At 37.8% G+C, this 13,473-nt stretch overlaps 1 protein-coding gene across 2 annotated transcripts in view; it reads left to right on the forward strand.

The window, feature by feature from the left end:
• The window catches only part of LOC115153415 (KH domain-containing, RNA-binding, signal transduction-associated protein 2), a 121,681-nt gene extending 109,168 nt beyond the window's left edge, over positions 1-12,513 (forward strand). Inside the window, exons 9-13 of one of the 2 annotated variants that reach the window (XR_003867691.1) lie at positions 143-226; positions 2,075-2,118; positions 7,928-8,043; positions 11,370-11,427; positions 12,230-12,513. Coding sequence is in view for 1 of the 2 variants with exons in the window: in XM_029698848.1 (XP_029554708.1) it covers positions 143-237 (95 nt within the window). In the remaining variant the exon portion in view is untranslated. Of the gene's footprint in view, positions 1-142; positions 1,100-2,074; positions 2,119-7,927; positions 8,044-11,369; positions 11,428-12,229 lie in introns of those variants that run through there. The other variant, XM_029698848.1, reaches the window with a different exon arrangement.
• The last annotated feature ends 960 nt before the right edge of the window (positions 12,514-13,473 follow it).

A 13,473-nucleotide genomic window follows, 5' to 3' on the forward strand; every position in this document is an offset into this window, starting at 1 on the left:
CTCAAAGTTTAGTTTGTCTTTGACTTATTATAGTTTGTCCTTGGTCTACCACAGAATATTACAGTAGTTCCTTACTTTGAACTTGATATGAGTTAGTATCTTACTACAGTATATAATGTTGTCTGAACTCTACCTCTTGCAGAAGAGGAGTGGACTACAACCCGTCCATCACTCAAAGCCCCAGCAGCAAGGATCTCACGTGTGGGCTACAGAGAACATCCCTATGGTAGATATTGAAGGGGCTCCACATCTGTGACCTCCGACATAAGACAACCATATGATTGTTTAATTTCCTCCCAGAAATGTTCCATTTTTTTGATAACATGGACTCTTTTTTTAGAACAATTAGTAGAGAAAACAAAAGAAAGACATTTGTGTTTCAATAAACATTGGAATGTTGTTCTTGGTTGTCAATGATTGTCTGTCCCTCGAAAAATAAAAGCATGAAGTTGTCACAGAACTTGATGCTTCTTGATAGCCCTTAGGGAAATTTGATTTCAGGATGAAAATGGGTTGCTACTATTGAGTAAAGTTAACTTAGGTGATAACTTATTTTTTTCTAGATTTGTTATGATGTTAGATTTTGATCTTGTAAAACTATTTAAATATTTTTCGTGTTGGGTTGAAAGCAATCAGCTATGTATGTAGCTTACTACAAGTGCTCTGTTCTGTGTTTAACTTGTATTTGTAAATAAAACATATATTAAAATAACATAAAGCACCATGTGTAAGCTTCTCTAAATAGGTGGCCATAAATTGGTAAATTTGTTTTGCCATAATTTGTTAATAAAGCTGAAACTTTTTGGTAAAACAGAAACATTTGAAGTACTTGTTTCTAGCACTAAATGCCTGCTTGGTTTCAGGTCATTGCTAAAATGTTTTTTTGATACAGAAAGTAAAAAAAAAAAGAAGAATTTTCGAGACTTGTCTTTCGTAATTGTTGTGTAGATAACATGCAGTAACACGATAAAGAATCTTTTGTTAAATACTTTCAAAGTAAGAGCCAAATTGTTCATTGAATCTTGGTTAGTCATTTTAAATGTATAACATGTTAATGGAAAGCAACTGTTTAGACTAATAAATGGATTTTTAAGCTATTCTCTAAGTTTGACCTTATTAAACACAAATTCTGATTGACTTGTTTGCACTAGCATGTCTCTGAGAATGATATGGCGATAAAAGAGGTAAGAAAGTCCCCCTATACTACCATAATATTGTCTAAATGCCTTCAACCTTTTGAACTTGGCTCGTATACAGTTCTCGACAAACAGAATGTGAATATTGTAGACATTCACACTCTTATGCCATCACTGAGTGAATGAATGGGATGGACTTAGATTGCTGTGTCTTTTATCAGCAACCCATCTGTGTCTCTGCTGTCTTTCTCTTTTCCATTTTTCTTATTCAACCTTAGAAAGCTGCTGTAATTTCCAGTGCTTTTATATATCACCTCCGCTGGCCGTTTAGAGATCTGAATTCTGTTTTGTGACTCGTAGACATGAAGACTGAAGGCTTATTAAGACAGTAGATCGCGGGACTCAAAGGATGACTAAACCTTAAGCAGGTAACCCTAATAATAACTCGAATTTTGCGTTTGCCAATTTATAAATCATTTAAAAAAGTTACTTACACTTAAAAAAGTAAACCTGTCCCTCCTAACCCCCAAATAAGAGACACTCTAAAACCACTAATTCAAGATAACTAGAGACTTAAAAAATGACTCATCAAAATTAAAAAATTAACAGCAATCAATTAAAGACACAAAAACTAAAATTAATGTCTTGCCAGCTAAACTTTAGCTATATAACCAGAAAACAAAACGACCAAATAGTTGTTCTGAAATTAAATTGTCATATTTCTATGGCTTTTGTCCTACCCTGAATTGGTTTACTTTTTTGACAGTAACATACTTTAGGCTTCTCATCCTGTGTAGAGTCCATAATGTTGCATCGCATGCGATCATGAAGTAGTTAAGATAATTGGTATTTTCCATAGTCTGACAATTTTTTTCTTCATATTTGATACTATTTGAAATGGTTTGTTCAGTCTTAATCACATTGTTTTCCCCCAACAGGTGTAACATATTGTGTGAACTGTTCGATAAGGGGCGTGTGAGAGGTACATTTATTAATTCCTCATCCATGAATTCATTTCTAAACCATCATTTAACTATTTATTATTTTGTATCTTCTTGCCTCAACCAATCATAATCAATATTTCTCTTTTACTACACTATTTAATTTAGCCCCCCTCAGTTATGAATAACATACATTGTAATCTGGCAGTTTACCATGATAAAGAGCTTTGAAGTTGTTTGGCAAGCATCCTATTTCAGTCCCCACTTTGCCTGAGGGAAGCTGATAGATGTCTCTAGATTCAACAGTAAGACATAGAGCAGCCCTGAGAGACCTGAAACTTCTGTGTTGCCGCTCTGATTTTTTAAAAGGATAAATTCTACCATGATATTGAATTCTGGGTAGTGCTACTTCACCACATCAAAAGGAGAAAGCAATTAATATGTACATACATTTCCAATAGTGCAATGAAAGCGGTGCTGAATACTAAAGCTAGCTTGTTGTTCCTTGGAAGGGGACTGGTCCATCTGTCTATTATGTGAGGGGAAAGCAGATTGTGTCCGTGCTTGTTGTTATGTGCTCAATGCTTTGCAAGTATTTTCACCTTAATGTATTTGTTCAATGCATTGTGTACCTTTGGAAATGTACGGAAATATACGCACTGCTCCACCCAGCACATTAAAAATTACATTAACATAAAAAACAAATGTACTGCTACCATAAACCTTACTATACATATGCTTGCTTTTGAAATAGCAATGACACCTCAAAGACAATGTTCATTTTTAGCAACACCATTTTATAATTTGAATAAACACATGGCATAGCATAGATATGTTACTGTAATACAGCAAATAATACTTATAAAACACAGGAATGGCATGCTGTTGGACATTTGCAGTTTATTTTGCTACAAACCATAGAATTCCCTTGACAATGGATAAAATGAACTGAGAAAACAATTTTCCTTTCTTTCAAATGTACAGGATACCCCTCCATAACAGCCTTGGTTTCAACTACAGCAAATAAAACAACTGTATGGTGGAGTCTGTTAACACAATGCAATTAATAATCTACTTATCAGAACAACAGAGCAGCAGATACATGGGGTTTGCTCGAAGCTAAAGTCTGTGCTGAAGGATGCAGTCTTGTTGGATAGAATATTCATATTAATTACACACATGAATGTCAGTCTTTTGGGAGTATCTTTGCTCTAATGGAATTGTGCCCTTCTACTGCAATGCTTATAACATATGGGTAATTAAAAGTTCATTTAAAAATTATGCAGCAGTATTAGCAAGGCAAATCTAATGGTAAAGTAAAATAGTAATATCTAGTTAGAGAACACTTAATTAAGCATATTATTTGTGGAAGATCTACTGTATGAGGTTACTTGTTTGTGGTAGCCTAACTAGTTACCTATTTTTAACACAGGGTCCTTCAATCTATATTAGACAACAAACATTGATAGAGATGTAGGCATCTATACCCTAAAATAGCTGGGATAGAGTTATTATCTATCCTAAAACAGCTGCATTAATATCGATAAACTACTTTCTGTTTACCATTTATTTCCTCATTAGTGGCGTCACTATCAACACATTTCCCTTAAAGGGGCAATCTGCAGTTGCTACATTTTTTAAAACATTTTTGTACCCATTGATTCTCAAAGATTATAACTTATATATTAGCCTCATGAGCTTAGTTCCTCTGTCGTACCCCATCAGAACCCAAAATATAAGCTTGTTGTACTCCAATGTTTGTAAACAAAGTAAAACATGGTTAAAACTATAATTTTGATATCACGGATGGTCCGTTTTTTTTACAGAAACAGTAGCCAGTTGTACTCTTTGTTATTGTTTCAACTGCTGACTGGCCCTTTAAATGATTAAATCAGTCTCAATATGCCAGTGGATTTATTGGCATCTGGTGGCTCACATTACACTCCTAACACTTTCCATAACTTTCTGGAGTACGATCCTATTATATGTCTTACCTGAAGTTATACAAATAACATTAAGTAGAAATGTGCTAATCGTAAATACCTTAAAGGCTAAGCTGGGATCTTTATTACAATACAGATACACAGAGATGCAGTGATAATGGCCACTGGCCAGCTCAGATGCTTCCTGTCGTTAATGTCTTTCTGAAGCATGGCATAGTCGGCAGGCTGATCTTGATAAAGACGTGACATTAAATAGATAGTTAATTTACTTCTGAACTAGATATTAGATAAACCTCCTGCAAACCATCCTCGATGTATTGATTGCAAAAGCACTTGCCAATACTGGAGATCTCATTTGCAGAGCTGATTATTAAGCTGTGACCCAGCTGGTGCTATGGCTTCAACTCTGAAAAACAGATCCTTCAACATGTAACATGTATTTGGTTTAAATGCGTATTACTTCAGGTGCTCTGCAGGTGTGAAGGATCATGAATAATTTACTCTTACATGGACTTTGTTAAAGCCTGTTGCAGTAGCTAGGGGGCATACGCTTGGTGTAGGATCATATAGGGAATTACGTATTAAGTGATTAGATTACCTTAAATCCTCATACATCAGTTCTCATCATTATGGAATAAATGAAATGTAAGAAGATGAATTTGACCCTTTTGATTAATAAACCCTTGGTCTCCAGTCTCTCTATTATCTTTCAACACATTGATTTCAATTGAAATGTCAGTCCGTATTAATAAACAATGTAACAGGTAACAGACAGAGAGATTGATTGTCATCTATGGAATCAGATTACTTGACTCATACTATAGTTTACTAATGGCAACATTTAACCCTGAGTTGGACATTCAAAGTATACTACAGTACCAGTCAAAAGTTTGGACATACCTACTCATTCAAGGGTTTTTCTTTATTTTTACTATTTTCTACATTGTAGAATAATAGTGAAGACATCAAAAACTAACCAAAAAAGTGTTAAACAAATCAAAATGTATTTAACATTTGAGATTCTTCAAAGTAGCCACCCTTTGCCTTGATGACAGCTATGCACACTCTTGGCATTCTCTTAACCAGCTTCACCTAGAATGCCTTTCCAACAGTCTTGAAGGAGTTTCCACATATGCTGAGCACTTGTTGGCTGCTTTTCCTTCACTCTGCAGTCCAACTCATTCCAAACCATCTCAATTGGGTTGAGGTCGGGTGATTGTGGAGGCCAGGTCATCTGATGCAGCAGTCCATCACTCTCCTTCTTGGTCAAATAGCCCTTACACATCCTGGAGGTGTGTTGGGTCATTGTCCTGTTGAAAATCAAATGATAGTCCCACTAAGCGCAAACCAGATAGGATGGCGAATCGCTGCAGAATGCTGTGGTTGCCATGCTGGTTAAGTGTGCCATGAATTCTAAATAAATCACAGACAGCATCATCAGCAAAGCACCTCCACACCATCCCACCTCTTCCTCCATGCTTCACGGTGGGAACCATACAGGCAGAGATCATCTGTTCACCTACTCTGCTTCTCACAAAGACATGGTGGTTGGAACACAAATTTGGACTCATCAGACCAAAGGACACATTTCCATCGGTCTAATGTCCATTGCTCGTGTTTCTTGGCCCAAGCAAGTTTCTTCTTCTTATTGGTGTCCTTTAGTAGTGGTTTCTTTGCAGAAATTCGACCATGAAGGCCTGATTCACGCAGTTCTCTTTGAACAGTTGATGTTGAGATGTGTTTGTTACTTGAACTCTGTGAAGCATTTATTTGGGCTGCAATTTCTGAGGCTGGTAACTCTACTAAACCTATCCTCTGCAGCAGACGTAACTCTTTCTTTTCTGTGGCGGTCCTCATAAGAGCCCAGTTTCATCATAGAGCTTGATGGTTTTTGTGACTTTACTTGAAGAAACATTCAAATTCTTGAAATCTTCCGCATTGACTGAGCATGTCTTAAAGTAATGATGGACTGTCGTTTCTCTTTGCTTATTTGAGCTGTTCTTGAAATAATGTGGACTTGGTCTTTTACCAAATATGACTATCTTCTGTATACCACTCCTACAACACAAATGATTGGCTCAAACGCATTAAGAAGGAAAGAAATTCCACAAATGTACTTTTAACAAGGCCCACCATTCCAGGTGACTACAGCATGAAGCTGGTTGAGAGAATGTCAAGAGTGTGCAAAGCTGTCATCAAGGCAATGGGTGGCTACTTTGAAGAATCTCAAATTGAAAATATATTTTGATTTGTTGAACACTTTTTTGGTTACCACATGATTCCATGTGTTATATCCAGTGGTGGAAAAAGTACCCAATTGTCATACTTGAGTAAAAGTTAAGATACCTTAATAGAAAATGACTCAAGTAAAAGTGAAAGTCACCCAGTACAATACTACTTTAGTAAAAGTCTAAAAGTATTTGGTTTTAAATATACTTAAGTATCAAAGTGAAATGTAATTTCAAAAATATACTTAAGTATCCATAGCAAAAGTATAAATCATTTCACATTCCTTATATTATGCAAACCAGACGGCACGATTTTCTTGTTTTTTTAATTTACGGATAGCAAGGGGCACACCCCAACTCTCAGACATCATTTACAAACAAAGAATTTGTGTTCAGTGAGTCCACCAGATCAGAAGCATTAAGAATGACCAGGGATGTTCTCTTGATAAGTGTGTGAATTGGACAATGCTCCTGTCCTGCTAAGCATTCGAAATGTAATGAGTACTTTTGTGTGTCAGGGAAAATGTATGGAGTAAAAAGTACATTATTTTCTTTAGGAATGTAGTGAAGTAAAAGTTGTCAAAAATATAAATAGTAAAGTAAAGTAGAGATACAACAAAAATATACTTAAGTAGAACTTTAAAGTATTTTTACTTAAGTACTTTACACCACTGGTTATTTCATAGTTTGTGTCTTCACTATTATTCTACAATGTAGAAAATAGTACAAATAAAGAAAAATCCTGGAATGAGTAGGTATGTCCTAACATTTGAGTGGTAGTGTATGTCTGTACTCCCTGTAAGCTGCGAATGTATTGATCCTAAAGTGGGATAGGACATACATGTTTGACCAGACAGGTACAGTACTGTACACAGGGCTTTGAGTCTGCTCAAATCAGTGTCACAGAGGTGGAAAGATTGGCATCTTGCAGTCACGCCTGGTCACAGCCAAACTTTGAAAAACAATTTCCTGAGCATCTAATTTGTCTTCTCTGTGGAGTGTCATGGTAGTCAATGAAAGTGGCTACACATTTAACTGGTACAGAACCTGTTTAATGGATTACTTACAATTGCCTTTTTTCTGGCCAAGATAATGTGGTTGTGGGCCAACATGGCACAGAAAACCCACTCTCTTCATTTAAACAGTCCATAAACAAACATAACTCATTTAAACTGTGCTGTAAATGTCTAGCTATAAGTTAAGATCCAGCCTTTATTATCTGCAGTATGATGCTAAATTCAAAAGATAGTTGTGATCCATCTCAGATTCCAGTAAAACAGATGTAAGATATCAAACTGTTTAGTATAGGAAATATCACACCTCATTGAGTGTTAAAAGGATTCTAGTTGAACAGCACGGTTCCAGAGAAGTATCTTGCTGATTCTGTAATTGAATTCAGGAGGATAACAACAGCACAATTAGCTGATGAGGAACTGTAGCAGCTCCCAAGGAAGAGGAGGGTGCCACTATGGTCCATTAATTGTGCCTTTGGTTGGCTACATTCATAAGTGAATACCGATTTTCTGGAGTCGCAGATCCATCTCAAATAGCTGCGTATACAATAGCCTTGAGCACTGTATGTTTCCCACATTTCTTTAGGTATGTCCCTTCCTCCTCTCTCTATTTCCTTTTGTATTGCCATTTACATATTGTGTATTCTGTTTTCTTTCCTGTTTTAGGCTCTGAACTCTCAGTATAGAGCACACAGTAAACTCTTCCCAAGGGACTGTGCAGTGCCTTAACCTACCAGAAGAGCTGGGCACCACCATAAATTAGCTTTGTGCAAATGAGCATGGTAAGTATCTGGAATCTTTCTTGCACACCTGCTGTAAAATTAATACATTTTGTCCTCAATACTTTTTTTTTTTTAACTCTACAAAAACTATAGTGGTTGGTTTGACAAAGAAGGGGCACATCCTTTTGTTAATTAACTCTATAAGCCATTCAGAGAGCAAGCCAGTGCTTATTTAAGTGGTAGCTCTCTGCTCTCCTCACATGCGTGAGTTTGTGGGAAGCCATGAGGAAGAAGGGTTAAGTTGATCCATTGAAGATCTTTGAACCATAACTTCTATTTGTGCTGCAATCCAAAATGTGAAAACCATGTGAACTACAAAAGATCTTTACAACGCAAATAAAATACTGTTTATTTCACAGCAGTTAGGTGTCTCCAAGTAATTAGGGGTTGAATAGGTACATCAGAGGGCTCACTTCAATCCGCATCGCAGAAGTTCAGCACTATAGCAATTGAGCTGACATATGCAGCGTGTACCGCGAATGCAGTCTGAGAACGCGGGAACATTGCCTTTAAATTCATATTCAGGGTTCAAAAATTCATATTCAGCTTTCAGAAAAAGGCTACTGATTCATCTGTTGGGGGTTCTTTGTTGATTTTGAAAAGCTTTTGAAACCGTTACATTAAGCCTGAAGAGAGGGATTTAGTTCCTATTGTTCCACACTCTTGTAACATCAAAAAAATTGCTTAAGGACAACTGCTGAAGGACAATAGGCCTACTTTCAAAGACTTTTGAATAATTCCCCAAAAAGTATTATTTTTCATGATTCATTATTTTCTATGAACAGCTGTCCTCCTCTTCGCCCTTGACTTTGAAAGCCATCTTCTTCTCCCTGTAGATGAGGCACTTGGCTCTCAGCAGGTGCATCCCGTTAGGAGGCCTCCAGACCAGATTTGCATGGCGGGCTGTTTATTTCCCGTTATGACTAGGACTGATTTCTGTTGCTGGGCTAAAAGACGTCTGCCAGTGCCATTCATTAAGCCTTTGCCAAAAACACTCTCAGATCCATTTTCATAACAAGCGTGTCGCCAGCTTGACACAAGCCAAGAGCTCAAATCCCCAAGCCTGCTTTGAATGTTGGTGTACATTTCTTAAAGTATGGTCCATTGTTTAGAACCTTCCCACATACAGATTACCAGTGAGTCATTACCAGAGCTGGATTCCCAAAGAGAATTGCATTAGTCATTGTTCTGTTAGATGTGATGTAAGCAATTGTTCAAGACCGAAGTGCTTCAAGGCTTCTCAGATTACCCTTTTTTTGTAGAAAAATGACAGCTGAGCAAAACTCTATTTCATTAATACTATGTTCAATGGACCCATGTTGAATAATTGTAACGTGGTCTTATGCAAATTGATTCACCAGAGCCCTATACTACATAGATATGTAGCTAGTTAACGGGGTAATTTTGGAAAGATTGTGTCATCCCTTCATTTGAGGAAGACGACTGATTAAATATTCCATGAATCAAGGTTTATTTTGTGTGTAAAAAATTGTAATGTTAAAATACCTATCACATTACACATTTAGTAATGACAGCATTGGCTTTCCAAACAGTACGTTTTTGAGCGATTGTATTTTGAAATTTGCTAAATAAACCGACAGCTGCAAACAACCATAGACATATAATCCTTAGATGGCAGTTCCCATTCAAGTCAAGACTGGCAGAGATTGCTAGTGTACCCATCAGTTTAGCAGTCAGTGCCAGGGTTAGAGGTTACAAAACCTTTCTATAGGTTATATGTCTATGGCCACAATGCAACAAGCTGTTCCACAGATAGAAGAAGAAGTGATAGGTGCATTGATAAGCACGCCAAAGACGGAATTAACGATAAATTGTCAAATTAAGACGCCACTTCTAAAAGTCTATTTCACACCATAGCCTGCTGAATATGCAAGATAACATTTCTTTAATTTTGATTTCGGCACAAATTAAAATGTGGCACTGACTCGCCCATAGATTGGTGTTTCAGCATTGTCTCAATGAAGAGTTTGACGTTTGACTAGCCAAACATGACACAATGCACTTGGCTTGGCAGAGTAAACCTGGGTATTTGGGAAGGAATGAATATGCTTACAAGGCTTTCAATCCAATACTAACCATTGACAATAAAAGGAGTAACCCCATGTTATATTCTGCATGATTATGTTAAAAAGCAGTACAGTATATATACCATAGTAATACTGCAGATAACACTTATTTTATACAAATACTCATGAATGTTCTCCACTCTAGAAATCGAAATATTGGTATGCAGAGGGAGATTAGTTGGAGCAGATCTAGGTGTATTACCAGGGAGAAGATTCACTCACACAAGTTAATAAGCAACACAATTTGTTGAGTTTACAGTTGAGTGCCTTATCCATGCATGAAAAGATTTCATTTTCCATTATTGTTTGTTTTCCCTGATTATTTCACAGATAGAGAAAGACAACTAAATTACTGTTGTTGCACCTATTGGGGTGTACAGCCCCCCAGTCCTGCCAGTTCACAAATTAGCTTGGCATCTGGGTCGATTGCATGGCAAGGATGGTGTCTGCACAGCTCAGAACACAAGGACGTTTCTTATCAATCACATTTATTTATGAAGCCCTTCTTACATCAGCTGACGTCACAAAGTGCTGTACAGAAACTCATTCTAAAACCCTAAATGGCAAGCAATGCAGGTGTAGAAGCACGGTGGTTAGGAAAAACTCCCTAGAAAGGCCAGAACCTAGGAAGAAACCTAGAGAGGAACCAGGCTGTGAGGGGTGGCCAGTCCTCTTCTGGCTGTGCCGGGTGAAGATTATAACAGCACATGGCCAAGATGTTCAAATGTTCATAGATGACCAGCAGGGTCAAATAATAATAATCACAGTGGTTGTAGAGGGTGCAACAGGTCAGCACCTCAGGAGTAAATGTCAGTTGGCCGATCATGTCTAGACTAGACCGAGCAGTCAGTGAGCCATTGCTCATCAACCACAACTTTCCTATTTTTTCAAGGAAAAAAATGTTTTTTCAGCTGTCCCCATAGGAGAACCCTTTTTGGTTTCAGGTAGAACCCTTTTTTTGCAGGTAAAACTCATTTTCAAAATGGTTCTACCTGGAACCAAAAGTGTTCTACCGGAAACCAAAAAAGGTTCTCCTATGGGGACAGCCGAATAACCCTTTTAGGTTCCAGATAACACCTTTTTTTATAAGAGTGTACTTACTCAGTAGCTCATGAATGGCTGTTTCAAATTCAAATCACAAAGAATAGCCACCAGGCGATGTTTCCTCTACCTGATCCAAAGTCTACAATAACACCATCAAGAAGATTGTCAAACTTTGTCTCTTGCCTGTTTTTTCAGATATGCGGATGGTTCTGTGGATGTGTAGCATCTTCTCTGTCCAAGTCAACCTGGCCAGGTGAATGCATAGACTATATAATGCATGTAGTCTGTTTGATCACTATGATTAAGTTAGTCATATCATACTAGCATGTTGTGCTTCCATACAACCTTCAATGAATTACATGCTTATATAGTATTGGATTTGCATTTGATACAATATGACTTTTGTTAATGCTAAAAAGTTTAGCAGAACTTATACTCTTCCCTTGAAGCAAAAGAAGAGGTTTTCCCAGTTCACCTGAGTTTCACCATAGTAATCATACTGCAGTTGCACCAGTATCACCTCTCCCACCTTTTCCATCCCAGAGAGCAGATCATTACTACAGACATGATGTGTTACCTAGGGGAAAGCACAGCCCCGCTGCCCCAAAGCCCCTCACCCACAGGCTGACTGCACCCATGATGTCAAACCCACATTGACAGAGAGTAGCCAGGGGTTGTAGAGAGATACGGTCAAAGGGAATATGGTAGTGACTGCAGGCGTACTAGCCATGATGCTCGACAGATACCTTTAAAGCTAACAGTGCGGAAGCACACTATCTTGTTGAAACAAACTAAGGATAATAGTGTCATCTGTCATGTATTGTATATCCTGTAGACTCAGAATCCATTCAAAAAGAAGTGATGAGTCTATTTGTATGTCCTATTTATACATTTCAGTTATTTTCTCTGTTTCTAAAGCATTCTGTATAATTGTATTTTCTCCACAAAAGCCCCCCAAAATGTATTACAGGCATGCAGAACTAGATTTTTACTTAACTGTAGTTGGACCTCAGATGTCTGTGACATGTCTTTCTTTCTATTTCCCCTCACTTCAGGCAGTGAAGTATACATGCTGTTTGTGTATTAAGTCTTTCCTCTGCTTTGATTCGACTGTGTCTGAATAAGGAAACAGACGGTACAAAGGACAAACAGGAAATGTGTTTTGCTTTCACTCAAATGCTGACATGCAGGATTGTAATGAGGTTTGTAAGTAAACTATGCAGTTGAAAGTGTCCTGTGCCATTTTTCAATTTTAAGACATCAACACAAAAGGTCAAACGTTATAATGCAGCTAATTTGCTAATGTATTTACATTAAAATCCCTTTTAATCCAACAGAATTTGCCTCTGTATGTTTATTTTGCAAGGAACTATCCTTTTTGTTATACAGTATGTATGTATGTATGATTATTGTTGAAACTGATATCCTTGTTCAAATCCCGTAGGCATGACCTCTTAGCTCACTGATAAAACCCAACTATATTTTAAACAAAATATCCACTATATTGTCCTGGTTTAAAACCCATTTTAAAACCAAACAGCAGCGAACATACAGAAAACACATGACAAAGTCCGCAGCACTGCGACCCTGGCTGCCACTCAGGCTGAGTGCACCCCGTGTGTGTTCCAGCCAGGCTTGCTAATAAATGGTGTGTTTGGTAGTGCCAACATGAGCATGTTAGTTCATTAGGCAAGTCGGGCCTACCGCTGGCACCCAGACCAGATGTCACAGACACTTTACTGCAGCGGCCTGTCAGTGCAAACTGAACAAATGACAGTGGCCAGCTATGGCGTGTTCCTCAGACTCCTTTCTAGTGGGGGGGGGGGGTTGTGATAATGAATGTTGCTGTCTGGATGTCTGCATATGATATGCCATGATTAACACCTGAGATTAACTACACAAGCAACACAGTGCAAGGTGACAGTACAGCTGGCACATAGGGCTTTTGTCATGCTCTGTACTATAACAAAGATAGTACATAGGGGCAGACTGGCCAGAAAAGCCAGATGGGTTGGTCCATTTTTAGCACAGTGGGCCTGTCTAACTTTTTTTGTGCAAAATCATCATTATTTGGCTAATAAAGGGGGCTTCAAGGAAAAAAATGGTCTGATGTGTTAGAAATGCCAGGGCCGATTTCTGTTTTGCCATTCTCTGTACTATAACAAAGATGGTACGTGGGGGTTTGCCATCCTTTGTACTATATAGTACTGTAACTTTTATTTTACCTTAATTTAAGCAGGCAGTCACCATTAAGACCAGGGTCTCTTTCACAAGGGAGCCCTGCATATACAAGTCAAAT

This window comes from Salmo trutta, chromosome 18 (assembly GCF_901001165.1).
Source record: "Salmo trutta chromosome 18, fSalTru1.1, whole genome shotgun sequence".
NCBI classification, from domain to species: domain Eukaryota; kingdom Metazoa; phylum Chordata; class Actinopteri; order Salmoniformes; family Salmonidae; genus Salmo; species Salmo trutta.